Source organism: Calidris pugnax, unplaced genomic scaffold (genome assembly GCF_001431845.1).
Source record: "Calidris pugnax isolate Ruff unplaced genomic scaffold, ASM143184v1 scaffold56, whole genome shotgun sequence".
In the NCBI taxonomy this organism is placed as follows: Eukaryota; Metazoa; Chordata; class Aves; order Charadriiformes; family Scolopacidae; genus Calidris; species Calidris pugnax.
This window is the reverse complement of record NW_015090839.1, coordinates 17579267-17606111: the sequence shown is the minus strand read 5'-3', so window position 1 is coordinate 17606111 and position 26845 is coordinate 17579267. Positions and strand designations below refer to the sequence as shown.

The following is a 26845-nucleotide window of genomic DNA, read 5'->3' as shown; positions in this document are numbered from 1 at the left end:
AATTACAGTATGCATTAGTAAAAAAAAGTAGAATGTTTTTCTTATTGTTAGCTCTGCATACTCAGTATGTGGTCTGATCCATCTGTTTGTCACACCATTGTCAGCAGTGTCAGAATTGGTTAACAGATCTCTTGTGGGGAATGAATTTGCAAAGCTTTAGAGATGTGGAATAATAAGCGTGATTTGGGAAAAACTGAAAGATTGTTAGTAGCAGTTGAATAAAAGGCATTCACATAAGGGACAAATGCAGGAGCAGATGCATTTTCGGTTGAATTTTAGCTATGTCACATTAAGCACTCTATAGTGAAGTCAGTGAAGATTAGCCTCTGGATTTGTTTTTCTTTTTTGGAACTTTAAACCCTGCCCACAATGACAGTACAAGTATGTTAAGGCTATTTTATTAAGTGTGGTGTTCACCACTGTTAGGTCAAATGCATCACCATTCACAGTGAGTACTTCATACTGCAAGATCTGTTTTACCACACTGTTTGGCAATGAAGGATTGTCAGAAGGGACTACTGCTTTCACTTGTATTGTTTAGGAGTAAAAATTGATGCTTCCTCCAAGGGTAAGGGTGAGGTTGGCCAATGTGAACCTTCAGGTAATGTAAATGGCTGTGTAGTTGCTAAATGTTTACATATTTTCTTTTCTTTTTTTTTTTTCCTCTTTCCCTAGTCCTGGAGATCGACTTCTCAGAGCTTGTTCTGGAGGAAATCATTGGCATAGGGGGCTTCGGGAAAGTATATCGAGCTGTATGGATAGGAGATGAGGTTGCTGTCAAGGCAGCTCGCTATGACCCTGATGAGGACATCAGCCAGACCATTGAGAATGTCCGCCAAGAGGCCAAGCTCTTTGCAATGTTAAAGCATCCCAACATCATTGCCCTCAGGGGCGTGTGTTTGAAGGAACCTAATCTTTGCTTGATCATGGAGTTTGCCCGTGGAGGATCGCTAAATAGAGTGTTGTCTGGTAAAAGGATCCCTCCTGACATTCTGGTGAACTGGGCGGTACAAATCGCAAGGGGAATGAACTACCTGCACGAGGAAGCAATTGTTCCCATAATTCACCGTGACCTGAAGTCCAGCAACAGTAAGTGCTACACAGTCAACAGCCAAGGTGCTGGGATATGGTTTTGGAAAGACATTGTACAAAGAAAAGAGGGGAGTAACATTAATTTAGCAATCCTTTCTGTGAACCACTGTATCCTCTAATTTAATCCCAGAGGGGTCTATTTTTCTTCAGTATGGTCCTAGAGACCACAGGAAACATGTAAATGCTTTCACTTTGTAGAAGTAACTTAAATCATTGGATGCAAAGGCAACTGTAAATGGAGCAGGCTTCTCTAGTAGTTCATGCATATACAGTGTCTCAGTTTTATTGGCATTTCAGCAGGCTCCTCCATGCTGGAAAGTCTTGGTGAACTTAAAATGTGTAATCTGTCTGCTTGTTGGCAGGATAAATGCTCCTTTGGAAAGATGAAAGCTTGGGAGCATTTATTTCCTTTGCTAGATTTTGCTGTAGAGTTGAGATGCAAGCCTGTTTCCCTTGTGGGAGATTTAACCCATCCCTGCTGAATTGGATCTTCTCTCTATCCCTCATAGAGCTGGGGTTGACAGAAATGTTAACTCGGGTAAACTAAATGTCCCAGCAGGTGCCCTTGTGCACCCAGGACTTCAGCTGATGTTTGTGGTGTTTTATGTGGGATGCAGCAGGCTCATTAGAGCATGGGGACTGAACTTTGGTAGTTATGATTCTGGAAATTGCAGTGAATAGCTGCTCTGTAATACTAACAGCATTATTGTCCACCACTGGAACACTGTGTTTATAGTGTGTGTGTGTTTTCCCAAACTTGAAATTGCCTTGAAGTCAAACATGTGTATAGAACATGATTTCTGAGTGTGGTAGCAAGCTGCTGTAGTAGTTTTACAGATCATCATCTCCTTTCCTGATGCCTGCGTGTAGCTGTTTGGCCTTTCTCTCTGCTGGTCTATGTCTAGATGGCAAGAGCAAACGCGTACCTGCATGTTGGCTGCAGTGGTTTAGATAGGTGTGTTTTTATGAACTCATTTTCATTTATGGCTTGAGTTAAGAAGCGCTAGAAACTGGGAGGCTGGGATGCAGGCATGTGTTCCCTTTTGCTTTGAGGGCAGTAACATCCAGCAAAGAGGACTGACAGATGGGAATTTTAATATCTTAAATAGATTCGCTAGAGCTAGCATTAACTATTACAGTGCTGTAAATTTTCAGGCTTTGCAGAATCTTCCTGGTTTTTTGGCCTCAAATCCTGTGGCAGTGAATTTACACAGTTTGTTATGAGGGGGGGGGGGAAACAAAAGTATTATTAACTCTTGCTTGTCAGTTTGAAAATAGAAAGTATGAGAGCTTTCAAATTAGTTTCTATAATATTATTCTTGTACTATTAATGTTTCCCTTTTTGTTAGAGCAAGGCAATCTTAATGCTTAGAAAGATTTCCTAGTATCTAATCCCTTCCCTTAGAGATGGAAGTGTACATGAGCATATTGATAAATGCTGTAAAAGAAGGAGTGGCTTGGTTAAGGGATGACTGGCTGCATCTGTGAATAAGAAATAGTTGCCTTTAAGTGTTGGGCCTTTCCTCCTTACCTAAGAAGGTATTTACTTGCTTATTTTGCCAACAGGCCATTAAGACTTTATTGCTTAATGCTATCTGAACATATTTGAGGTTTGGAATGAAAGTTATTTCTAAGATAAAAAGCTCCTAGCTCAGTTATTTCACTGTTTTATTCAAACTACAGCCTGCTAGTTGTTAAAGGGAAACTCATCAACCAGAGAATCAGCCCAACTGGAGGGACACCAGTGTCACAAACCACACACAGATATGGATGCTGGAAAACATCTGTACTGTTGGCAGCAGGAGTAAATGTCTCTTGTCACAGTGAATCAGCAGTATGTAATTGTGCTGCACTGTAAATTGTCAGTGAGAAGTTGAGGGTTTTGCTAAATATATTACTAGAATTTTCCTCATTTGGGAGGAAGCAATAGTAAAGGAAGAATGAGCAGAAATGCCTGTGGAAGGATTCAGAAATGTCCTGTATTTGGAGAGGAGAGGTAAAAAATTTGCATGGTGGTTTTGACTGAAGATACCATCAGATCTAGTAGAGAAATGATGGCTATAGGAAAATTCTAGCCCAGCTAAGTCTGGAGAAAGCAGTATTACATTTGGGAAACTAAATAGATGTAGGAGCTGGGACTGGAGAGAAGAACTTCAGATATTTTAAGGAAAATTCATTGGTTTGTAACTGTTTTGAAATAAGATGAATTAGCAGCCTCAGGTGTGGGCTTGACATACTACAACAGCTGTGTGCTTTAGTTTGGCAATATAGAGTTCTTCATTCTGTGCTGTGGTGGAAGAGAAATTTTTAAAAGTATATACTATTGTAAACTTTGAAAATATATGTTCTTTTCTGGGTGTATTTATAAAGCAAGTATCATAAATATTGGATTGTGACAAGGAAAGAGGGACTCCTGGTCTTCTGTCTGGGTTTTTTTTCCCCCAAAAAAGTATATATTACCTATACGTAAAAGTAGACTTAACTCATGGTTATCTGTAGGACAAACAACTTTGGATTGCCCAAGTCATGTCTTTCCTGAATACTGTGCTGTTGCATTACTGAAATAGCTTTTCCATTATATGTAATAAGCATCTTGGAAATTTCTCTGCTCTGTTTTCTGTAGAAAGCTTTTTTACAATTTTTTTAAAAGATTAGTGGACTAAGTATGTTATTGCATCCTGATTTATGTATGGCTTGTTTTCTGTGTTCTTCTGATGTATTTAGTTTTCTCAATTACTGTGGATAATCGAGGACAGATTATTTTGTTAGCTTTGTGCCTGTAGAATTACAAGCTTGTAGCATTTTCTTTGCGCAAGTTACCACCCACTGATAGGCAGTAATGTGTCTCTTGAGAAGGAACAGCTTCTGCTTGCAAGAACTTGGAAAAGACTCTTGCAGACACGCTTCTTTCATGTACTAAACATCTACAAGTACTGTAGAGCTGTCATGGGAGCATCAGCTGTATTGATCTACTGATTGGTGCTGCCTACGCTTAGTAATAGGTAGTGAGTCTCAGACTTCTCATCTTGCCTTCGAGCACCAGCTGGGACCTGCCCCATCTGTCTGAAGCTGCTGGATGAGTTAGTTGGGGAGTTAGGGAACAAGATGGGAGCAGTGGGAAAGAACAGAGTTGCCTTATTTAAAACCAAATTTTCTACTAAAATAGAAGAAAATCAGAAAGTTCCTTGCTTTCGGATGTCTGCCTATTTTTAGGCAGATACAGAATACATAAAGACAGTACTTCATGAGGAACCTTCTTAGAAGGTCATGTTACATTTTGGAAAGTAAAATAAGTGGGCACCTTAGTACAAGTCTGACAAATTACTCTGTTAGAGATGCATAAGGATTTTTAAAAAATCCTTTTCAGATCTAAACCATTGCAGGTTTGTGGACTCAAGTAGTAGGTACCAAAACAATGCTCGGGGTACTTCTCAACATGTTTTGGTGGCATAGTAAAGAACATGAGGTTTTGATTGCTTGATCCCCCGAACTTCAGGGGATTATTTGAAGATTCCATGAGTTGTCTGTTTCTTGGGATTCTCCTTGTCAAAAAGTGCTCTCCAAACCAATTGACTGTTTTCCTTCTTTTATTCAGAAAGGTGGACATATTTTTTCTGTTCCATCATTTTTTTTTATCCTTTTCATTCTCATAACTCTACGTTTAATGCTAATATATTTAGAGCGTAGGGAAAGTGTCCTGTGTGTTTTAAGTATCACGTTTGAGGCAGATTTTTATTGTGAATCTTGGAGGTTCTGAGGGCTGCCTGTTTCATTGCTTTGGGGATGCTATCAGGAAATGAGTACAAAAAAAGACCTTTACAGAACAAATTGCACACCTGTGACTTATTTTTAGAAACTGAAATACTTTTTCTGAGTGTTAGTTCAGTTGGCAGTGAGTCTGGTAGATGACTGTTTCAATGGCATTACCAACTCACATGTCAGTCCTGTAACTACACAAGGTGAAGAAGATAACTGAGGAAAGCTATTTTGTTCTTCTGTGTGAGGAGATAAGTATTTATAATTTTTTTGGTATTTGATTCAAGAGATTTAATTTACTCCATATACAAATTAATCTTATTTATCTGACTGAATCCTCTCTGGCTTGTTTTTCTTCTCTTCATCTGGTGATATTTCTGACTTTTCCTTCTTCAGCTGCATATTGGTGCTCCGCTGAGCCTACGTTACAGAATTGATAGTAGGCCTCTCCCAGTGCGAAGGCTCTTAAATATCTAAATGCTATAGGAAAAAGGCGGCTAGAAATGCTCACTGAAGTCATCTGTGTTTAGGACAGCTCTTAGAGTTTCCCTTTCTCTTATCTTTTATCTGTGATTTGAGTCTCATTTCTGGCCGTAGGAGGGTGCTTGGTCTATGATGCTTAGAATCAAAAAGGGCAGTCCTGTTGGTTTTAGTGAAGTATTGTAAATAATGAAGCTGTTTGTTTCTATTTGTCTGTCAATGTTAGATATGCCAGCATTGCTATAGGGATAATGCCAGTTAACTAATGCTGCAGAGGACTAGCAAAAGCATTTTTTTTTTTACTGGCTCAGCAAAATATGCTTGCTATTTGCACTACATTGAAAGATTTTTTGCTGAGGGTGTTCATGCCAGTTAGCAAAGTGCTTTATAAAAGTCACCATGTTTGTGTTCTACAAAGTGGCACAGAAGATTAGCAGCAAAGTGACATGGCCAAGGTCAAAACAAGAGGCAAAAACAGAGCTTAAAATAAACCCCAATAATTCTGATTTGGTCAAGTCAGTAGTCCTTCTGTTTCAGTTCTTTGAAGGTGTTCAGCTCTCCTACTTCTTGGACCACCAAGGTAAGCTTGTGGCATCCTGAGATTCAAAGCTTAAGAATTCCAAACTCTGCTATAGCTTTGTTTATTTCATTCAGTTGTTAAGACTTCTTCTGTATGTAAAGATGCCAATAGAGTTTCACATGGTCTCTGGACAGTTGTTCTAGGACTTATGCTATTCTTTGTTCTTTTTTTTTTTTTTCTTAAATTATGGACAGAATTTAGAACAACTAGTTCAAATCCAACCCAAGGACAACAGGAGTTGAATGTTGTGTATCTTGATAACATGTGATTAGTTATCTTAGTCCTTGTTGGAGTATTAATGTCCCAATCCATTCATAATTCACACTCATTTGTTGGTCTTTTCAGAGAGGGAGAAGTACTTAATGTAAACCTCTTCCTCTGTCTGGCAGCATCATAGAGGAGAGCTCTTTCAGGGTCTGCTTAAAGTTTGGAAGTCTGCACTATTATTGCTGCTACGGGTAATTCAGTGTAATTTGCTGACTAACTCTCCAATGTTGTACCTTCTATCAGAATGGATTTCCTTTGTCAGTGCAATTAAATGACTGTGAGTAATGTTTCATGTTAAGTATAGTGAAACTATTTCAATGGCATCTGAATGCTTTACACTGGGTGAATAAGTCATCTGGCCTTAGTTGGGTGCTCCCTTGCTCTGGAAGAGAAAAGTGATTAAAATGTGAGAATTTTTTTGGAGGGGGGACAGCAGCTGCAAGATTAGTTTTTTGCAGATGTTCTCTAGATCAAGGAGTGAAAATCAGTAAACACCTATTTTTAGCTTTATTTTTTTTTAGATTTAAAAAGCGTGTGCAGTAGAAATCAAGCCTTTCAAACCGCCTCAGTTTACTTCTACGGGTGATTAAAGATGACTTTTCAGGTTATGCCCTTAAGCAATTACCTGATTCTATGGACTTGCTATATGATATTGCTAATGGTGCATAACTCCTCGTTCTGGTTACTCTGCTTATTCTGTCTCCCCAGAGAATCAGCCTTTGTGCTGATATCCTGGTCACTTGTGGTTTTAAAAAATTCCAAACAGCTATAATTTTTTTACATGTAGTAATTTGATGATGGAATTCTTGCCAGTAATGCTACAGCTTTTTGTTGAACAGAATGGAAAAAAAAAAGTGTTATTAGTGTAGAAGATGTAAATTTTACCTGAAAGTGATGCTAATTCTTATGTTGTTGAGACACTGGGAATTTACGGAAGTAGGGTGAAAGTTTACTTTGAGTTCTGGTTGTTGTGGGTTTTTTTCCCTTAGCTTATCTAAATTAGTGCAACTACTTTACTCTCTGAGAGGTTTGATAGATGCTTTCATGTCGCAGTCTTATTTTCAGTATGTTTTAACAGATTTTTGGGAGTTCCAAAAGGAAAATGCAATTCCTGTAAATGGTTTGTTTTAGTTAAATATGAATTAATGTCTTCACTGTTAATTGCAAGTCAAAAATAGGAAGACTTTATGGAATAAACTTTGGTGGCCTCCTGCCCACACCAAGTAGCAAAAAGGCAATTTCACAAATGGAATCCCTTACCTCTGTAGACAAGAATGGGAAGAGTTCCTCTCATTTTAAAGTAAATTTGTGTCTATTACTTTTAAAAGCCTGGCTAATATCCTTTTCATGTCTTTGTGCCACTGTGTATCTTTTTCTGCAGGGTTCTTTCTGCTCCTAATTAAAAAATAACTAAGAGTTATGACACTAAGCACTTTGTCCAAATTGTGCGTATGGAATCATAGAGCAGATACAAGCAGACCTGAGCACCAACATGCAGGAGGTGTACCAAGGCATCTGTGTGCTGCTTCTGTGAATTCCCTGTCTGACCATCTGTGGCAGAGCTGGGATAAATCTGTTTTTCTGAAATTTATAAGTAGCAAGAGTGAGAACAGCCACCTTGTGGCATTTCCAGGAAGCTAGAACAACTTTTTTAGCTCCATGTTGGATTTTTTTGCTGTTGCTCCCACATCAATAACCTTAATTTGAATTTTGAGAGATTTCTGTCAGCAGCTTCACCTTTGCCTTTCTTATTAAACAATTCCTTTCAGATTTTAACTATATCTGAAGCAAACAAACTCACTCTTGAAGCATTAGAAGTTAAGCACAGTCTTGCTCTTTGAAGTGATGATTCATCACCCAAGATGATTCCTTAATTTTAAATAATATCCCATTTTGAAAAGGGTGCATATTCCCTTATAATAAGACAAGGAAAGCCTTAAGCTGTTGGAAAGAATACAGGATATAACACGTGATTAAGTAGCTGCTTTTTGGTACATGTTTGCTTTCTGATTCTAGGGTAGTTTCAGTTAGATTGGTATGACTTCGATTCCCAAAAGGTTGCCAAAGTTGACCAGCATATCTGATAATTGCTTCTTAATTGTCTGGCTGCTAATGGAAAGGTAAATTCAACCTTCCTCAGACCTGAACTTTTTCTAGATAGGAAAAAGAAATAGTAACAGAACCTTTTGCACTAAGAAGAGAAACTACCAACAAAGTATGAGGATTTATAACCGTGTTGTTTGGTTTCATCCATGTTTCTTAAAATCAGGGATAAGAGAACTCGCTCACAAAATAGTAAATCTTTGGGTCTCAGCCTGGAGAAGAGTCATTATGGTGGTAATGGCAGGATGGTGCAGTGTCACTTGGGGTTCCCTTCAGAAGGAAGTAGCCAGAGGACAGACAGCACTCCTGTGAGCTCTTAGTGTTACTATCACACGCAGCCCTTCCACTCTGCTTTCTAAAAGCACTGTTATATTACTCGGGCATTTGTTATAACTCCATATTTTTTTTATTAAAAACAAAAATACCCTCCCAAAACACCAAACTTTTAATTCACATATAGATTCCAAATTATCTCTGATATCCTTTATGTGCTTTGAATGCTGTGCTGCTGAAGCCCTGGATGACTTTCAGAGCTACAAGCCAAGCTCCTAATTTGCTGTATAACATTTTACTCTGATGCTTCATCAAACAGGCTTCTGGAATTTGCTTTAGCAAATCCTAAGATTTGCTGTTTGTATTACAACTGGAAACTTCCATTTAAAATGTGGGGATTCGTGTGGGTTCTTGGGGTACTAAGAAGTGCTAGTATGGATAATTGCTGTAAAAACAGTATATTTAAGGGCAGTGGGATGTATGTAAAGCAGGCCATGTGGTCCACCCGCCACAAACGTATTGCACGTTTTCCTATTGTTGCTATTTGAGTATGGGCCAGGGAAAAGATGTTAGAATAGTCCTTAGTTGGTTTTGACTTTGCATTGCTCAAGGATTCTGAAAATAAGAGAAGTTACATAACTTTTATTAGTAGTACTCAATATGCCTAATTCTGCTTGTTGAAGTGTTGTCAGTCTTGCCCTTGGACTTACTGATTTGGTTTTTCTTGTTTGCTACAGTCAGTCACGTGTTGTGTGGCTTCCACATGACTATGGTCGTCTGGTAACTGGGTGATACTCCTAATGCTTCATCAGGGCACTGTGTGGTCTCTGGCCACAGAGTCAGCTGGGTCAGAAAACTAACAGAAATATAACACGTCGAAAAGTGAGCAGCTTTGTGAGAGCTTCACTGTGCAAGCTGTTGTCTTCCATGGACTTTCATGTGCAGCAGTGCAGGACTACCCTCTCTCAGCAGCTGGCAGCTTAGGGTAAAACTATTCAAGAAAGTCTAATTTTCACTGTTATCATCTGTAACTTGGTGTTGATTGTGCATCTCGGCACCTTTTACCATTTGTTCTGATGAATGGAAATACACCTCTCTTCCTTTTCTTTAGGTATTTTTAATTAAATCTCATTAAAACCAACACCACAAGCCACCATAAAACCCAGCTTCTGGGGTGGTTTGTGCTGCTCTTGGTGAAGTTTTTATGTATTCCTTGCCTTCTAGCTTACGGAGTACCAGCCTTTTCCAGGAATGAATAGTACTTGGTGTTATTGACTGTTTCATAGACATGTCTTAATTGAAGCCAGAGCAAAACAATTCTGTGCTACTTTTTTTCATCTTGAATTTCATGTTTCTATTTGCCTGGAAATGGCTCCCACTGAACCAGCATTATTATTAAATCCCTTTTCAGATAGTCTCTTGGGCGACAGTTAATAAATGCCATTCATGTGATTCTACTCTTCCCTTTCCTTTTTTCGTTGTTGCCTAATACAATTCTTGATTTGTTGCAAGCTTTCAGACTCATGATTTGGCGGAGCACTGTGTTGGGTACAGATAGTAGTTATGTTTTTTCCTTGGAGCATTTAACTGATTATGAAGAGTTCAATAATCCATGCCTGAGCTCGAAGGTTGCTCCAATGTAATCAGTATGGTAGGATTTAGTCTGAAACCAGAGCTGAACAGGTTCTGTTCTTAATTTTTCTTTTTTTGGGGGGGGAATCTCACCTGAATGTTCTCCAGGCGCATTCGGTGTGTTTTGTACCAGATCACTAAAGCGCTAAGACTTTTTTTTTTTCAGCTTGGTTAGGTGAAAGGATCGATTCTAAATATATCCTGGCTCTGGAGGCTTCTCCTACCCCCTCCCCCATTATGCATTAGCTCTTTAGAGTTACTGTACTGCACGGCTTAAAATCCAAGAACTGCTGTGCTGTCACATCCATCACCTCCTCTAGCTTGATCGAAGAGGACAGTCGGCCAGCTTTATGGATTTGCTGAACCCTCACGCGTACCCAATAATTAAAAAGCTTTTGCTTCCAAGGTATATATATCTTTTTTAAATGTGTTGTCGCTGAATGGTTAGAAACAAGAGAAAAATTATTTGCTTATTACTAAAGACAATATTTGTATTCTTTGTTTTTTTGCTCTAAGATGTAAAATTTTGAGTGAGTCTTAAATTCTGTGCTCTACAGGATCTTATGCAACACTTAGCCTTCTGCACCACAAACAAATATTAGAATAAAGATGCAGTCCTACTGAAATGAACAGCAGAATACCCAACAGAAGGTAGGTAAAGGCTGCATGTGGAAAGCCCGGTCTCAGTCCATGTGCAGATCTGTTAATCACTTTAAGTACTTTGAATGCAGGATCAAGAGCAGATTGCTCATTATCTGGATACTTGTGAAGCAAAGCTGGGCAGGCTGACTATGGAAGGTAGAGCTAAAATTGCAAATTAGGTTTTGGCAAACTGTTACAATATGAGGTCTCATTTTGGAGTGAGTTTTTGAAATCCTTTCCCAAAAGCTTAGTTCTGTCCTCCAGACAGTACGCCAGTGTACTGCCAACAGGAACAAATGATTAAAAAAAGGAACACCTGGCAAGCTCAGTCCCTTGTCCCCTTAGCAATAATGCTGCTTTTTTGACTTTAGGCAAACTGCAGACTTAGTAGCTTGCTTCTGACTCTGAGACCATGACTCATGCAGCAGCATGAACCAATGTATTAAGGCTATCTTTTTATCTAACAGCCAATGTTTCCCACCACCACAATCTGAGCTGAAATGTATCTTGGGAAGTTTTGCTTATTTATGGGAGGGGAAAATAGGATTGGAACAATTCTAGTAAGTTCAGTGGAGCCACCTTCTATGCAAGAGCATTTTTGTTTGATATATGGATAATTTTTTTCTTCAAATATGGACTGCTTAAAAACTACAGGACGATGGCTAATATTTGCTATTAATACAGTACCTTATAAATAAGAACCCTGAGGATTTCAGTATGCATTTCATTTCTTCAGAGTACAGTGGAAAGTTTAATTCATTTTTCAGATAAAAGCAAGTATAAAAAGTAGTAATTGGCTCATGAAAGAGGCAAAAGATGCTTATCTCATTTTTCTGAATTAGTCTCCATTAAAAAAAAAAATCCACATTTGCATGAATTTCACAGCCTTCCAGTAGTTGAAAGTGTTTGGGCTGGAAATAGATCTAGAAGGCAGTCAAAGGGAATTGGACAAAGTGAAGACTGTACCTAGATTGTTGGGGAGATAAGTACCAAAAAAAAATTCTCTGAACTGAAATTGGCTGTCTCAATTGTAAAATTCCAGAGTGTGAGAGGCAGGGAAGAAATTCAAATTTAAGTGTAGTATTAATATTTCAGTGTTCACGGACCCACCGGCTAGGAGTAGAAGTTCTCGAAAGTGCATTCAGAGCTGTCCTAGCTCTTATAACTTTATTCTGTAGTCTGAAAGCAAACCTTTAGAAAACATATGGGGTTGAGTGAGGAGATCTTTGTTCAAGACAAGTATTTCTCTAACAGATTGGCTTGGTTTTGGACACGTTCTGCCATGGGTGGGTGGGAGAGTCTGGATTCTGTGATATTATTCAGACTTTTTTTTCCCCACCCTGGCACACCTTCAGCTTCAGTAAGCCTTTAGCTGACTTATGAAACTTCTGTAAAGCAAGTTCTTGATAATTTTGGAATTGTTTGGAAATATTTTGTTTCCTTCAACTCTTGCACTTGAGACTTCTGCTGTTTTGCTGGCAGAGAGAAGTTTAATGATAGCACCACCTCATACGCGTCTGGATTGCTCTTAAGTCTTACTGTGGAAAAGACTTGCAGCTTTTAGAACTGACATCCTGCTCATGTTTTGCATTTAAGGATCTTGTAGTGAGAAAGCACTGGTTTTGATAAAGGTTTTAGTCTGTTCTTTGCTTTCTGTAAAGCTCTTACACCTGGGGTTTGATGGACTCAGAATTTGATACATCTCTTTACAGTACTTGAATTATCTAAATGGAAGAAGTGGATGGGCTGATGCTTATCCACTCTCTGACAAAACTTTTGCTGTTTTGTTTTTGGGTTAAGTGAACCACAGTAAGCTGTTCTGTTTGTAGGATGGAGGAAGAAATAAAGTGTGTCCAATATTCCCACTCACAATGAGTGCTCAGCTGTAGCAGTGGCCTTTCACGCTCCGGGTACCACAGGGTAAGCATTAGTTCCCCTCTTTGTAGCTGCCTGTTGACCTTACTGCTGTTGAAAACAACAACTGCCTGTTGACCTTACTGCTGTTGAAAACAGTGATTGTACAGCAACAGATGAGCAGAGGCCTCTGGGTAAATAAAACTGGTACTTTGCTGTTGTATCTATAGGTGGTGAAGTTGGTCTGGAGTGATCTGTAGAAACACCCAACTGTAGCAAAAATATATAGTATTATTCTGGGAAAGAAAAGGTAAGTTAGAGTAGTATCATTCCATGTGAGTTTGAGTTCCTTGGCCATTTTTTCAGCCTTTGAGTTCTTAAGTAGTGGCATTCTCCATTCTCCATTCTCTTCAATCTAATGAAATAAAAATAGATATGGTGAAGCATTGGCACTAAAGGAGAAATCTAGTTGAGAGTCCAGATCAGAATATGACAGAGTGGGGAAGAAACTTCGCTACATCTGTACAGGTAGCTGAATGGCTAATTAATGATTTAAATATTAGAATTCAATGTTTCTACACCAAGTAAAATAACAAAGATGACATATTTATCCTATTTATAGTTCTTCCTCTTATTACTCTCACCCTCCCGTCGCTGTTGCTGCCATCTAGCTTTTGGACTCTCTAACCAGCTAATGTGGCTCTAAAGAGACAGTACAGCAGAGAATATTGAGTAGGGGCTCTTGGGAATGGGTGTGATTGCGATGTGCTTGCAGGCTAAATCCTTTTGCTGGAGTTTTTCCACATGTCTTGATGTGACTTCTTTTCTCATTCCTGGAATCTCGGATGGCAAAGCATTTGACCCGTAGCAGTGCTAATGTTGGTGAAGACTGAAACAGAACTACAGAAGTGCACCGATTCAGATATTTCCACCACCTTTGGGTTTTTCAGGCCTTCCCAACTCTACATTATCAAGTTGCTGTGTCTGGTTTGCTGTCGGGGCCTCACCTGGGGCCTCTGCCACCTCTTCTGGCCCTAGGCCTAGGAGCTCCATTTAAGCTCAGGCTAACTTGGAGTGTTTTCGTAATCAGATTTTCTTACATTTCTGGCAAACAAGCTTCTGATACTTTTTTTCAGATCGTTCTCCCAATCTGTTTCAAAGCACACTAGAAACCCTGTTAATGGTAGGTGCCTCTAAAAAGAATTGATAAAGCTTTTAAATACAACAATAGAACACATGAGCTAATGTTGCTCTATCAGTAGGTAGTAGCCCTGTTGTTTCACAGTCTGCCTAGAACTGTAGTATTTAACTAGAATAATAGCAGATATTCTGGCACTGAAATACTGACTGTATTCTCTCAGTTGGGGAAAAATTATATGGAAGTTAAATGCAAAGCCAGCAATCATCAATCAAGTCAGAGATATATCCCAATGTACCACAGGCAACAAATCCAGCTTTTTTTTCCCTTACAGTAGGGATCCTGGTCTTCTAACCTGCTCCCTTCTGTATTTAGTCTTGTATACTTTCAGTTCTCATTGCACTCAGAGAAGAAGAAAATGAAGGGAAAGGGATCCACACCAATTAGCGCATCTAGTATAATTGGAAAGAGGAAAAAAGCTGTTGTAATAGAAATAAGTTAAGCAGAATGAGAAGTATATTAACAGTGCAGTTATTTGCACTGAAACACTATAATAAAGTTGAGGATATTCCCAAAACAAAGTTTGCTCAGCAGTTTTAAACTTCTTACTGCAATGGCTAAGAAGCAGGAGTGATACTGACATATTAGATGTGGGTTACACAGCTGTCTTAGGGTGTATTAAAGTGTAGGTACAAGTAGATCAAGGGATATACAGCTTTATATTCCTGTCTTTACCTTGTCTTGGTGTATTTGTAGATTTGATCTCCTGTCTTTCTGATAGATGTATGAGTGATGAAAATACAGGTGTTTAATATGTGGAAATGAAGTGTTCTTTGTAGTAGGGCTTTGTATTAGTCAAAGATGTTCACCATTGACTTTTCAATTGATTCAGTGATCATTAAGGTGAGCAGTGCAAGATGCAATTAATTATGACCTCTAGCTGCCTTGGTAGGCCAAGGGACGGTTTTATTTAGGACTGATTTAACAATAGTACCAGTTTGACTTGTATCAGCTGTCCTACTAATAGAACAATATTTTTCTGAGAACTTAATTTTTAAGAAGTTCAGAACACCAAGATAATCTTGCGACTGAGTAAATTGATTTTCACCAGATGGCTCTCTAACATCTCGTGTGTTGGGGAACCTCTCTAATTGAAATTTCTTACTTATACCAGACCATGGAGATTCATGTGGTTTGAGTATTTAGCACAGATGTGCCTCTAGTCAGGACAGGCTTCTGTAGAGTGATTCAGAGCATGTATATTGGACTTGTGCTTGGAATCCTCTTCCAGGCAGGCTTTTTTTTTTTTTACTATGTTTTGGAGCCTAGGAAGACTCCCTTCTGAGATGCTCTGAGTTTGTTTTATGTAAATCCATAAGGACAGAGGAGGGGGAAGGGGAAGAAATTTACCTTTTGAACATATTAGTCTGTGGTAGGTGTTCATTTATTTTACACATGCAAGACGGAATTTCATCTCTATAGAAGTATTTATCACTTCCCTCCAGCGCAGCCCCTGTATAGCTTTGTTTTGTAGTTTATTGCAGAGTTGAAACTTGGCTATCATGTAAGCTGTTGTGGTTTGTTTTTTTTTTGACCTCCAGTCTGTATTCCCCCAGAATTCATTTGATCTTCTGTTTTGCCTGACTAGAACTAACCAGTGGCTTGGGTACTAGTACAGAATGTCTGCAGTAACAATTTTAAAGCTGCAGGTTTCAGTGTTTTCACTTCAGTGATTATTTTTTCCTTCTGAAAGGACATCAAATAATTCTAGATACATATAGTCCTAATACTAAACATGCTAGTGCAAGTTCATGAGTTGCTAGTGAAAGTTCAGTGTTCTAACATGAAGCTCCACCTCTGGAACTGTCCTTAAAGGTCTCACTAGACCAACAGCAGCCATAACTCTGTCCTATTAAATAATTCTGCGCTGTCAAGTGCCCCACAGAGCAGGTATCTCCATAATGATTTGTGATGACAGGGCACAACTGAAGATCCAGTAGTAGCAATTACATGAAGGCTGAAGGATATAATGGTATCTTAAAAATCTTAATCGGGTTGCTTTTTGTATTGCTTTATAGTATTTAAAGCAGTTGGTTTTGTCTTTCTAGTAAAGCATAATAATGTGGAATGGGGTGGAGCAGGAGGAAGAGCTGACTTGGTGTCAGATACCATTATATCAGTCATACTTCAGTGAGTCTGTTTCTGTGAGGTCTAATTTCAGTACAAATCTTTGTTTAAAGAACAAAAGCATCTGAGTTGGCCCTGACTGTAGGGGGAAAAAAACCCTCATTCTTCTTGATGTCTGTGACTCATGAAACTGAGAATTGTCCCTGTTGGGATCTGTTATCACTGGGATCTGTGTACTTCTAAAGCCTTGACTGCTTCCAGTAAGTCTGACAAGGGATTCTGTCAAAAGCCTTCCAGCTATTAATACACGCAGAGTGATACTTAAACTGGAGAAGGTAAACTGGCTTCACCTTCAACCTCAAGAAGTTGATTTCCATCACTTCCAACTCTGCTAGAAAAGCTGCAATCTCAAGTCACAAACAGTTCTAAGAGGATCTTGGGTACATCATCGGTTCTTTCCCACCCATACTAACTAAGAAACCATCTTTAAATGGTACCAGCACTGACTGAGTTAACTCCCTATCAGTCTTTGTGCAGATTGAGACTGGAATGAGAAAATCCAGTTGTATCAGGAAAATCTCTGATGACACTTCAGTTTCTGCATCTGGTGTTGCTTAGTAACTGAAGATCTGGTTAATGGCCAACATTCAATGCTGTGAGGATGCTCTTTGTAAACTTTATCAGTCTGCTTTGTCTCTGGCCTCTTAACTATTACTTGAACAGTCAGAACAACTAAATCGAACCATATCTTAAGCAACTGAACTTGTTCTTGTGGAAAATATACTGTTTCACATTACTGTGATTCTGAAGGGTTATGTGCCAGGACTTGTTGATTAAGGATAATTATCTGATAATATGGAACTTGATTTCTGAGTTCACTCATGGCAACAAAGACAAAAGGGCACAATTAAGAGAGGCTGTTTAGTAGCTGGGATGGTCTTACAGTCCTGGGTGCTGCAGTTATACTGTGAGCGTGATGATATTTTCCATGAAGTATCAAAGTCCCAAGCATAGGGCATCTAAATCTTCAGATACTAGGCTACCAACTGCCATCTGTAGCTCTAAACTACTCAGGGACAACTGAAAATGCTGTAAAGTTAGTGATGAAGGTGCTTCCTTTCCTCTTTGCTGCTGCAACGTGTTTTGTCCTGAGCAGAAGCCAAAGCATCACATAGATTGAAACCTGTGTTAAAAACTGCTGAAAACATAATGATGACAAGTTTTCTTATCTCTAGCAATACATAGTTGTTCATTTACTTGCTGTAATGTCAGACAGTATGAATCAGGACTGCCCCAGACTGAGTCTTGTCAAATGATTTTTGAATTCTGCCTTATACTTTTCTGCTAGTTATTCTGTCTCATCATCAAACCAGTAAGTGTTGGTTTATTGCCTTATCTAACCCACCTCTTGGTTTATATAGTGCCCACTTCAGGAAACTTTCTCCTAACAGCCTGATACGAAAATATCCTTCATGCTTGTTGTAAGGCACTAAAGATGTTCTCAAGGAATATGGAGAAACCTCAATAGTCGTGTTCATTTCAAAGAAAAAAAGACTGATCTTCATCATAACCTAGGTAAAAGGAGGCCCAGTGTTTAATTTCTACCTTTTATCTCTCTAAGCTCAGACCTAATGTTTCTCGATTGACTGTTGTTTTTCAGCACTTGTAGTCTGCCTGGCTCTCAAGAAATTAAACAGTGAAGTCAAATCATTACCAGAGTCCTTGTGGTAATTAAGTTCTTGATAAATTCTTAGTAGTTGAAATTATACATCTAAATCATATGTACCAGTATCTGGATCAATGCCTGATCCAGGGGAGGTCTTGTTAGGAAATATGAAAGCCTATGTGGATCACATCACTTTCTTTTTGCCACAGCTGGGACACCTTAAGACATGGAAGAGCTGTTCTGCTAGACAGAATTCATCTGAGCTGCAATTTCTCGTTGTCAAATGCATCTTTTCTGGAGGACAAGTTCCAAGTCTTTCAGGAATATATGAAAATGTATATGAGCACTGCTGGATTATTATTCCTGTATGCACATGTGTTCATGATACCCTTCACCTGAAGTTGCTAAAAAGTTTTAATGCTGGCTTGAGCCACTATGCTTTGCTTTGTACTTGCAGTATGCAAGGAACTGGTGACTTGCTATGTGAAGTTGTTTTGGTGTAGCAGTTGGGTCCTCAGAGCTACCTGAATGTGCTTGTAATACTGGGTTTGCTTCATCTGCCCCTTTTGCACACTGCCAGTTGGCTCCCACCCATGCTACTTAAGATCAGCTTTTAGCCTGTGCTGCAGAAAAAAAGGCTGGTTTTGGGTCGATAGGAGCAGTGGTGCGTAACATACCTTCATCTGCAACTTGGCTGGCTCTGTGCACGCACGCAGGAAGAGACTTCTTGCATGGGCCCTGCTGGAATGGGGAAGTGGTGATCCACCACCAACCAGCTGACGCATGTTCTGCATGTTCCTGATGATCGGGCTCTCGTGCTTCCCTGGCTGCCTGAAAAATAGGCCCAGGAGCTTTGCTGCCAAACAAATTCTCTTTTTGAGGCTCGGAATATGAAAGATTTTCAAATCAATTTTCTACCTTTTTTTTTTTTTAAACCTCTTTATCTCATGTAGATCTTTTAAATCAACGGACTGAGATTGAGAAGATTGGCTGCCTTGGTAGACTAGTTGTGGTTTTGGTGTAGATGCTCTATATTTGTGTCTGAATCTTATTTTGTTCAGCTGGTTTTTTTTTTTGTTAGCTCTGTTCTGAGTGATCAAATTTTATGCAAGGATGGAAAGAGATGTTAACTCTGTACCTGTAGGAAGTTGCTTGTTTCATATCCTGGTAGACTAATACGCGTGCAAAAGAAATAGCATGTGCTGAGGAAAACTTGCACTCAAAGTATTGAACAAGAGGCAATGACTGGTTGTAGATAAAGCTCGCAAGCAAGTCAGCCTGTGTTGATTAGCATGAGTAAAATGCATTTACGGTGTCCTAGCAACCTGGTATGTGTTCTCCATAAAAGAGATTTTTAAGGAGGAAGCTGGAAGGAATTCATATTTCACCTATTTACAAGATTCTTCATTGAAATCTGAGTAAAAGTAAGAGGGACAGTCAAGGTTTTCAATTTGAAAATCTGACAGATGGGCTGGGGAGACTCCTAGCAGTTACAAGTGAGCCTGTTGATACAGACCAAGAGAAGGAGAATTGAAACAGATGATGGAGAGTTATGATTCTTAAAATTAACTTTTATAATTTTGGGTTGCAGGATTATTATCCCAAGCAGTTATTACAAGGATATAGAGGGGAGCCAAGGATGTAACTAAGAAATCAAGGACTTGCTATAAATCCAGCTCTTTCATTGTTCTTCTCTGTGGTCTTTTGTCATGGTAATTTATCTTACTTAGCCTACATCTGACAAAAGAACAAGTTCATGGATACAAAAGATCTGTGTAAGTACTAATTATTTTGTTAGAACTTAATACAAATCAAGGTAATTAGATTTAAATAACCTCTTGCCAGGAAGGTATGTACAACCCAACTGTGACATCTGGTGCTCCGTCCTGCTATTGAGCTCATTCAGATAGAATATGATCTGCCTTGAGAACAACAAATTTGCTCGTTGTGCTTACAGAGGGAAGCAAAAAAAAAAAACCCAACAAAAAAAAAAACCCAAACCCATGCTCTCTTGTATGTCTATTTTTTTCTGTATTTAAATTTAAAATTAGGTTTTATTATTCTGCCAGTTCTTTAGGCAGAGTGGGTACATGTTAAAAGCAGAAACTTAGCATGTATGTTCTAGGAAGTTTTTCACTCTTGCAATCTAAAAGCGACTTGTTGGCAAATTTCTTTTAGCAGTTCTCATCTGCCAGAAAGAAGGGGGAAAAGTTAGGCTTACTATAAGAGGCACAAAGGAACCCACCTTCTGTACCTTTGTTTCTTGTGGTGGTTCTGTTCTGAAGTGTGGCTTTACAAAAACATACACTTTTGCCCAAATGAAGAAAATAGTAACTCTAGGCCTCAAACTCTTCTTTCCTTTACAATTAGGAAAATGGAGCTTTCAGTAGTGTTAGAGAGGAATTTCGCAAAAGAAGCAAGAACCAAGAGCTTTATCGTGTCTAGTGCATTCACAACTTGAGTTGGACTGCAAAAATCTTCTAATGAAGTAGTATTTTCTGAGTTTTGAAGCCTTGTAGAAAGGGTAGCTGATTATTAACTTTTTTAATTTTCAGAGAACAGGCAGTTTGTTTAATAAAAGTAAATGCAGTATTTTAACATTTAAATGTGTATCACTTGTAATGCAGGAGGCTTCAAATAACACTTTTGGCTTTTATTTCATGGGAAATCCCATTTTGGTTGGTTATTGGAGGGAAGTATGAGAATGAGTTTTTAAATATTTTTTCCCCAAAATACCCTCTGTGTGCTTGAAACTGATACTTGAGTTTTTTCGTGGGCTGCTAAAAATGGTCCTGAAGATGATTTTTATATGTACTGTAAGTTTTGCAATGCTTTTATAGGTTTTGTTGTGATCCACGATTGGTTGTGGGTTTGAGTTTTCTGTTTGCTGCTTTTTTTTTGTTGCAATTAACACACATACATAAAAGGGAAAAAACCTCTTGTTTTCTAAGAACCTGTGTCTAATGACATTAAAAGGTGAGTAGCTGCAAAATGATGGTGTGTTAGTGGCTTTGATGCCTGTTGCTTGTGAAGTCATTGGACTAATGATTATACAAATATTTTTTCTTTGTGTCTTTTTAATTTAGAGCAATTTCACAGGCTTATGGCTATGTTAGTTATGCAAGTTCTAATGGCCTATTCTGTTGCTTGACCTTACATTGCTGATGCAACTTGTGTGGTCACTTTAAGGTAAAGAAAGAGGATAATGAGGTGCTGCTAAAGCATAGTGGATGCTTCTGCCATCTGGTTTACACTCATTTCACAGTGGTGTGACAGTGCATCTTTCTGGGTAAAGAGGAATACGTGCCTTATAGCAGAGCATTCTTGAGTTCTGCCTCAAGGTTTTGTTAAGTTCTTCAGTACAGACTTCTTTGCCACTGGAACACAGTAGAAACTTCGACAGCTTAACTAAAAAAAATAGTTTCATAATCATGGGGGAGGGAGTCTGTAACACGGTGGTGTATATGAAGTCTTAAATTGGGCATGTTACTACGAATCATCAATTATCTTTTTTTTAATTGTGACTTTAAAAAAAATAAATAAGCATACATAGAGCTTCCACTTCTAACACGTTTACATGAAGGGTATATCCAGCCTGTGTGTGTCTGGATTTAAAAAAAGAGTCCTCTAAGCAGTTCAAGAAAAAGATGCTATTACTGGCTTGCTGAGAGAGGATTAATTAGGAAATGTCTTCCCTTATCTGGATTTCTAGAAGTTACAGTGGTTCACTTCCTCTTAGCAGAGAATTATTATACAGAATGACATTAGGCACTATATTGTATAATTACGTTATTATCTATTTGTTATCTGGGGCTTGGCATTTTGAAAAAATTTGAAGTTATTTGCTAGACAGCTGTTCACTTGTCAAATGAAGGGATCAGCTTGAAATAACTTCTAACGGTGTGGTATGTTTGAATGACTAAAAGTCAGGGAGAATCTTGAAACTTGGGAGATCTCCAGGAGGATCATTTCTGCATTAATACTAGCTTTACTCTGCATACCTTTTATTTCCCCCCCTCCCTTTTCTCCAGTACTGATACTCGAAAAGGTGGAAAATGGAGATCTGAGCAACAAGATATTGAAGATCACGGATTTCGGCTTGGCCAGGGAATGGCATAAAACTACCAAAATGAGCGCAGCTGGGACATATGCCTGGATGGCTCCTGAGGTCATCCGCTCCTCCATGTTCTCCAAAGGCAGCGATGTGTGGAGGTATTGATTTGGCATTAAGTGATTGGATACTACAGAGTAACTAGACCTGACAGGAAACCTCTTTTATGTTTAAGAATGACTAATGCTGAACCAAATAGTAAAATTTGGGCCTTAAGCAAACTTTATCCACCAGCTTTCCATCTGTCAGGCTGTCAGACTACTTTGTATTGTAAAGATTTTTTTACTGCAGAAAGTGGTGGACCAGCTCCTGCATGCCTCTAAGTTTTTGTGGTTTGATAAATTTACATTCGGATTGTCCTAGGATTCATAAATCCTGATTCCCTCTGCTGTATTTAAAACTTTTTGTGCGTATTTGGCTATTGGCTGACATATTTAAAGGCCATAAGGCTGTAAACCAATCTGTAAAGTACTACTTGTTTTACTGTTTTGTCAACAGTAACATCATTTTATGTTTTGGTAGTAACCTGTCACTGATGTATATGTACACAAACACACTGTACCTAATTGGAGTCCGCATGCGGTTTCACCCTGAACACAATGTTTTTCCCTTTCATAGTAATCTTACATGTTATTTTCTCCCTTCTAGTCTTTCACATAAAATAATAAATCTCTTCTCTAAGTCCATCTGAGTATGTAATCCATGAGTAGTAATTTGCATATATACAGTATTTATTCCATTCATGCACTGGGTTTTTTGAGAGCAGGAGCCGCTTTGATGGGGAGGAGTGTAAGAGTCAGCCATGACTCCCAGAAATTGAGTTAGAATATGACCAGAAGGTGAATTGGTAAATCCACAATTCAGTAAATAGCTCTACAACAGTGACTTTTCTGGATGCTGTGGGACATAAAATTAGTACTGAACATCTGAAACAGATGAAGTAAACGTAATTTTGTTTTTCCTGTGGGGAGAGAGCTATTGAAATGTCAGGGTGACTTTGTCTTTAGAGCAGTAAGATTCTGTTGCTGGCCAGTACCGCTCCCACACAAGCGCATGCAGGCTGTGAAATCTGTCAGGATAAAGAAATATCCCAGCTGGCAGAATTATCTGGCTGCTATGGCAGAGATCTGGTGTGGGGATTTTCATTTTCCTTATCCAGCTCTTCTGAATAGATAATGTATTGCTTTGTGGTAAGCCTGTGAACTTGTATTTTGCACATTAATAGTGTGAATAAAATTCTGACTCTAAATGTGGTAGACTCTGTAGTTCATCCAAGACAAATTGAGCAAGAACCAGGCTCTTATTCTGAATGAAGTCTGGCAGAAATGAGAACCCCAAGGCTGTGCACCTTTTCTGTGCACATGATGACAGTACCGGTTTGTACACAGCTTGTCAAGCTCAAACCTCAATTTGCTCTCTCCTCAAACAGTGCCAGGAGTGGCCTTTAAGGGTAACCTGAGGGAGAAGGGAAGAGGGGAGCAGTTTCCCTGTGATTGTAACTTTACTAATCCAGGCATGCCGTGAACAGATCAGTAGATGTTCTGTACCACTATGACCTCTTTTTAAAAAAGAGAAGACTTAATAGCTCAGTTGGTAATTTTCATGAAGGTATCTCAAGTGCCTCCTATACCTATGCAAAAATGCCAGTTTGATCATTGACTTAAGGACTATGATTCACTTCAGAACTTAATTAAGTTATATACAGTCCTTATTTGGTTAGTTTTTCAAAATACTTTATTTCTATTTAAGATTCCCTCATCACTTTATCTTTATACAGTTACCAGTCCTCCCTTGAAAACAGGTTGAGTTCATCTCAATGCTCTCCCTTAAACAGAGGGTTATCACCATTAAGAGAGCTGTTATACTGGCTCCAAACAAGCCTGCCCTCTCTGGTGGCCAAAACTTTGAGTCATAGTTAAATAAGCTGAAAAGAGCATGGTGTTTGAGGCATGAATGCAGAGGACAAATACTTGCCAGTGAGGTCACTACCAGTGTGTCAATGACTGTAAGCACTAGGTTTTACAAAAGCAGTCATGGGTATGTGTAATAAATCCTGTCCCCACCCAAGGATGCAACTTGAAACTCTTAACAGGAGGAACTTTTTTGTCCTATTAGACTTGCCCTTCCTCTTGTCCACTTCAACCTCTTGGTTAATCACTGGAGTCGAGGGAGTTTTGTCTGACGAACTTCCAGTTAGCCTGTGGCATCAACACAGTCGGCTGTCTCTAACATTCACAAACCCTTTTATTTCAACACCTTTTCTCTAAAGCTTATTAGAATAATACTGAATTGATGCCCTGCCTTTTAACAAGAATCTCGTTCTACTTGTGTTCTTGCTGCACAAACAGGTAAAGATGCTGAAGAAGGTGCTTGCCAGGACCGAAATTTCCTGAGTCAGTCTTATCTTGTCATAAATAACTGCTTCATGCAATTCCTTTGAAAACATGTATCAAGCTCCATTTTAAAAATCTCAATCTGTTTGGTTTTTTTTTTTGTCTCACTCTAAAGGAGGTTTGGCACACACTGGTGTCTGTCACCAGTGTCTGGGCCACTGTAAAGCTTGTTGCTAATAACAGCACTTAGTACATCTTGCTAGTGAAAATTTGTTGCTTTGAATTTTGCTGTGCTGCACCCACAAGCTTTAGATATACACCAGAAACCTTGTTCTTATGCTAGACAGATAACAAAGAAGCCATGGTTTTATTTAAATATGTCAGTTCCTGTAAATCTATTTATGTATTTGAGAGGAGAGTTATGTATTTGCTTTGGATTTACAGGGGTGAAGTTGAAGCACAGCTCTTGCAGCTTATCCAGTACTGTACAGCAAGCTAATGTTAGTGGGCACGTAATTCAAGTTTCCCTGTCATTTTAACTGCTTAAATGTATTTCTTGTTTGCCACACATTTCATGTTTGACTTGTGCTGCTTAACAGACAATCATGTTGTCAATATGATCGGTATGCAGAACATTAAGCCACCATACAACCTTCACCTGAGATCCTCATGTTCCTTATTTTAGATGCTTTCAAGGTGTATCTACTTTGAGACCAGTGAAACAATTAGGAATTTAATTTTCATTTAGCAAAGGAATACCAGAACTACCTAAAACCATCTGATTAGCAGATCAGGATGTTTCAGGCTTTCAGTGGTGGGTGTAGGAACTTCAGTCATTTGAATATTTCATTTGAATTAAGTGTTGGCAAGCACTTCCATCCACAGCTAGCTGCTTGCAGGCTTCTGTAGTCTTCTGTGTGTAATGAAGCATTGGCAAGACTTCAGTACCTGGCAGATAAGTGTTGACTAGCAATATTGGTAGAAGCTCATATAGGAGAAATGCACGCTTCAGACTGTTATGAAATAAGCAGGAAATGCCATCTCTGGAACTGCCAGTCTGATAACATGCAAAATTCTAACTGTTAATAGCCATTAAAATGTAATGAAATTTTTTTCTTAACAAAAGCAATATTCTAGTTTCTGTTTCTGGGATCTCTTTGTTGGGCTGATAGTTCCTTTCTTATGGAACGTGCTGAACCTAGGGAGATGGATAAGACAAACCTGTTTTTCAAATGCCATTGAAAAATAACAGTGAGAAGAACTTTACTGTTTTTTTTTTTTTTCTAAGTTCACAGACTTACAAGGGAGGTGGCAAAATCACATGTGAAATCCTGCAGACCTCCAGCCTCCCTCTCCCTGAAAATCCAGTGTGTAAGATTGAACCTGATGTTAAATGGCTTAAGAGATTACTGCATCACTGGGAGATGGTTAATTATTCATATAAGTGTCAGTTGACTTGGAAGCATGGTCTGTATCACATGGTTAATTTTGTAATTAAAGTCCAAAAATTACTACTGGGTGCTGGAAAAAATAGCTTGCATCAGTTTTTCTTCCTCCCTGTTGAGAATGACAAGAGGCTCTTGATTCTTTCTTCCTATGTTCTTTTTTGTTTAAATCTCTTCTGTCTCTGGCGTTTTTTTTTCTTTGTAATTCCCAATCCCCTGCTTGAGAGTTAATGGAAAACACTCTGTTCAGCACTTCTCTTGCTGTGTAATCACTTGGGATGATTGTTGTTCAAATACCACAAAGCAATGTTTCCCTAGTTCTGTGGCAGCAGTATTCTCAGGAATGGTCTGTAATTACATGAGGAAGAGGTGGCATTCAGTCTTGTCAGAAACAGTGACCTTTCCTGCAATATATATTTCTAGTGTCACGTTAGAAGAAACACCAATCTGTCCATTCCTTTGTCTTTTTAAAAAAAAAAAACAAAACACAAAAACCAAACAAAACCCTGAGGAAGAAATGCTTTGGGCACATCAATAGTCCTTTCCTAACCATCCCGTTAAGAGAAGTGTCTAATATCCAAATAAGTGGTAAACACAATTCTTTGGTAGTTTTTCCTACCTTTTAATATCAACAGTTGCATCCAAACTGAAGAGTAACATAAATGATCTATCAGATTTAGGCAGGCCAAATATATATTCAGTCCAGTATTCATTTTCTTTGAGTGTCGTATTAATCCTAGGAGGCCAAAAAGAAAATGGAAGATCCTTAAACTTCTGATTTTTTTTTTTTCAAATGAGGCTTTTGAGACAGTAAGAAATTGAGAACCTTGTTGGAAAGAAATAATAAATTATTATAATACCAAAAGTATGAATTACATAGGAAAAATGCAAAAGATTGTCTGGGTGAAGAAATATGAGAGTTTCATTAATAAAGTAAACTAGCTGTGTTAGTGACTGAAATTCCATATCTAAATAGGAAAAGTAGTAGTAAGACTGTCCAACTAAGGTGGTAGAAGTTACAAGGAATGTTAAAGATATGGTGGGGTGGAGAGGAGATTGCAAGAGTACAGATTGTGATAATGAAAATTTTGATTACTCCCAAATGGATAGGGCAATTGTTGCTTTGAAACAGGAAGAGTTTAATCTTTTAGCTTCAGAAATGACTGTTTCACAGAGCAGGGAGCTTTTAGGAGGAGAAGCAGGTTTTCATTTGGTTTCTCAGTGTGTTTAGGAGACCTTCCAAATTGTGCAATATGATCATGGTCAAAATACATAGAATCAGGATCTTTGGAAGAGTAATTAAGAAAAATGAGTCCATTGCTGTAGTGCTTAATCTCAAGGAGACT

General features: G+C 38.6%; 1 protein-coding gene across 2 annotated transcripts in view; it reads left to right on the top strand.

The window, feature by feature from the left end:
- The first annotated feature begins 681 nt into the window (after window positions 1-681).
- MAP3K9 (mitogen-activated protein kinase kinase kinase 9) overlaps window positions 682-26845 on the top strand; it is a 55223-nt gene continuing 29059 nt past the window's right edge. For both annotated transcript variants that reach the window (XR_001412024.1, XM_014941922.1), the window contains exons 1-2: window positions 682-1089; window positions 21642-21822. Coding sequence is in view for 1 of the 2 variants with exons in the window: in XM_014941922.1 (XP_014797408.1) it covers window positions 858-1089; window positions 21642-21822 (413 nt within the window). In the remaining variant the exon portion in view is untranslated. The remainder of the gene's footprint in view (window positions 1090-21641; window positions 21823-26845) is intronic.